Here is a 1,435-nt window from a genome sequence, read left to right as displayed (position 1 = left end):
GCCCCGCACCGGCCGGCCTGTCCTGAGAGGGCCGCGTGTTTATCCGCCTGGTGGCATTAAACAGTGAGCAGTCGTCTGGACACAGGTGAGTTAATGTGAAAGCAGACTTTGAAAACGGGGGTTTCCCATCAGTGCCGGGAAAACGCGGTGTTGCAGACGTCTCAGTTCCTTGAGGAAATGTAGGTGGGATGTGGTGGTCCCGCCTGACGAGCTTCCTCTGCAGGGACTTGCCGTGCGGAAGCCTCGTCTTCGCAAGCGAGGCGGCGGCCGGGGCTCCTCACTCCCTGACACCCGCCTTTCTGTGCAGCTTCGGACCGGCGGGGCTCGGGTAAACCCCGGCCGAAGAGCGAAGGCTTCGAGCTCTACAACAGCTCTGCCCAGAACGGCTCCCCCGAGAGCCCGCCGCCGCCCTGGGCCGAGTACAGTGAGCCCAAGAGGCTGCCGGGCGACGACAGGCTGGTCAAGAACAGGGCCGACCACCGCTCCAGCCCCAACGTCGCCAGTAAGCGCCGGCCGGCCGGGGTGGGCGGGGGCGCGGGCCGCCGGGCTGGCTCCTACCTGGTCGTGGGAGTACGGGATGCCCAGGAAGCGGTGGAAGCCCTGGTGCGGGGGCAGGAAGGCCCCCTCGGGACCCACCCCGAGGTGCCACTTGCCAGCCATCCCTGTGAGGTAGCCGCGGGCGGCCAGGACCTCGGCCAGGGTCACCTCCTCCAGGGGCAGGCCCCCCCGGGAGTTGGGCTCCAAGACGCCAGGGTACAGGCCCATCCGCACCGGGTGTCGGCCGGTCAGCAGGGCGGCCCTGAGGGGGGCGGCCAGGGAGGGTGCAGGCACGTGAGGACCCCACCCCAGGGTGGCCGCGGGCTCCACAGGAGGACAGGGGTCTGCAGGGCCCCAGACCAGCTTCCCCCAGGGAGGGCGGCTCCCCTGGATTGAGAGGGGCGCCCCCGGAGTGGGGGCGGCTCCCCAGAGAGAGGGGGCGCTCCCCCAGCGGGAGGGGGCTCACCTGGAGGGCGTGCACAGGGACACCGGCACGTAGAAGTCTGTGAACCTCAGTCCCCCTGCAGCCAGCTGGTCCAGGTTGGGGGTCGTGGAGCTGGGGTGCCCGTAGGACCCCAGGTCTCCATAGCCCAAGTCATCGGCAAAGATCAACAGGATGTTAGGGGGGCTGGCAGCCGCCACTCTGGTGGCCGTGGCCAGGGCCGTGGCCAGGGCCAGCGCCCACAGCGCCCCCGTGGCCATGGCCGGCGTGGCCCGCGAGGGAGGGAGTCCGCCCGGCTGCCCGCGACCGACCGCCGCGCCCTCCCCGGCGTCCCTGTCCTCAGTCCCAGCGACTTGTCTCACAGGCCCGACGGCGGCAGGAGCCAGGCGCTGCCCGGCGGACGTCCCGGTGCCTCGGAGGCTCCGCGGGGACCTCGCTCCGCGCTCGGGGCCGCCG

General features: G+C 71.2%; 1 protein-coding gene across 1 annotated transcript in view; it reads right to left on the bottom strand.

Moving 5' to 3' along the window:
* Positions 1-1,429, bottom strand: part of ARSA (arylsulfatase A) — a 2,516-nt gene extending 1,087 nt beyond the window's left edge. The window contains exons 1-2 of the mRNA XM_012735070.1: positions 1,004-1,429; positions 232-799 (exon numbers count right to left, since the gene is read on the bottom strand). Of these exons, the coding sequence (XP_012590524.1) occupies positions 232-799; positions 1,004-1,239 (804 nt within the window). The 5' untranslated portion in view covers positions 1,240-1,429. The remainder of the gene's footprint in view (positions 1-231; positions 800-1,003) is intronic.
* Positions 1,430-1,435: the final 6 nt, after the last annotated feature.

The sequence above is a fragment of the Condylura cristata genome, unplaced genomic scaffold (assembly GCF_000260355.1).
Source record: "Condylura cristata isolate star-nosed mole 26May11 unplaced genomic scaffold, ConCri1.0 scaffold00004, whole genome shotgun sequence".
NCBI classification, from domain to species: domain Eukaryota; kingdom Metazoa; phylum Chordata; class Mammalia; order Eulipotyphla; family Talpidae; genus Condylura; species Condylura cristata.
Note: the sequence above shows the minus strand (reverse complement) of the source record. Positions and strands in the feature narration are given on the sequence as shown.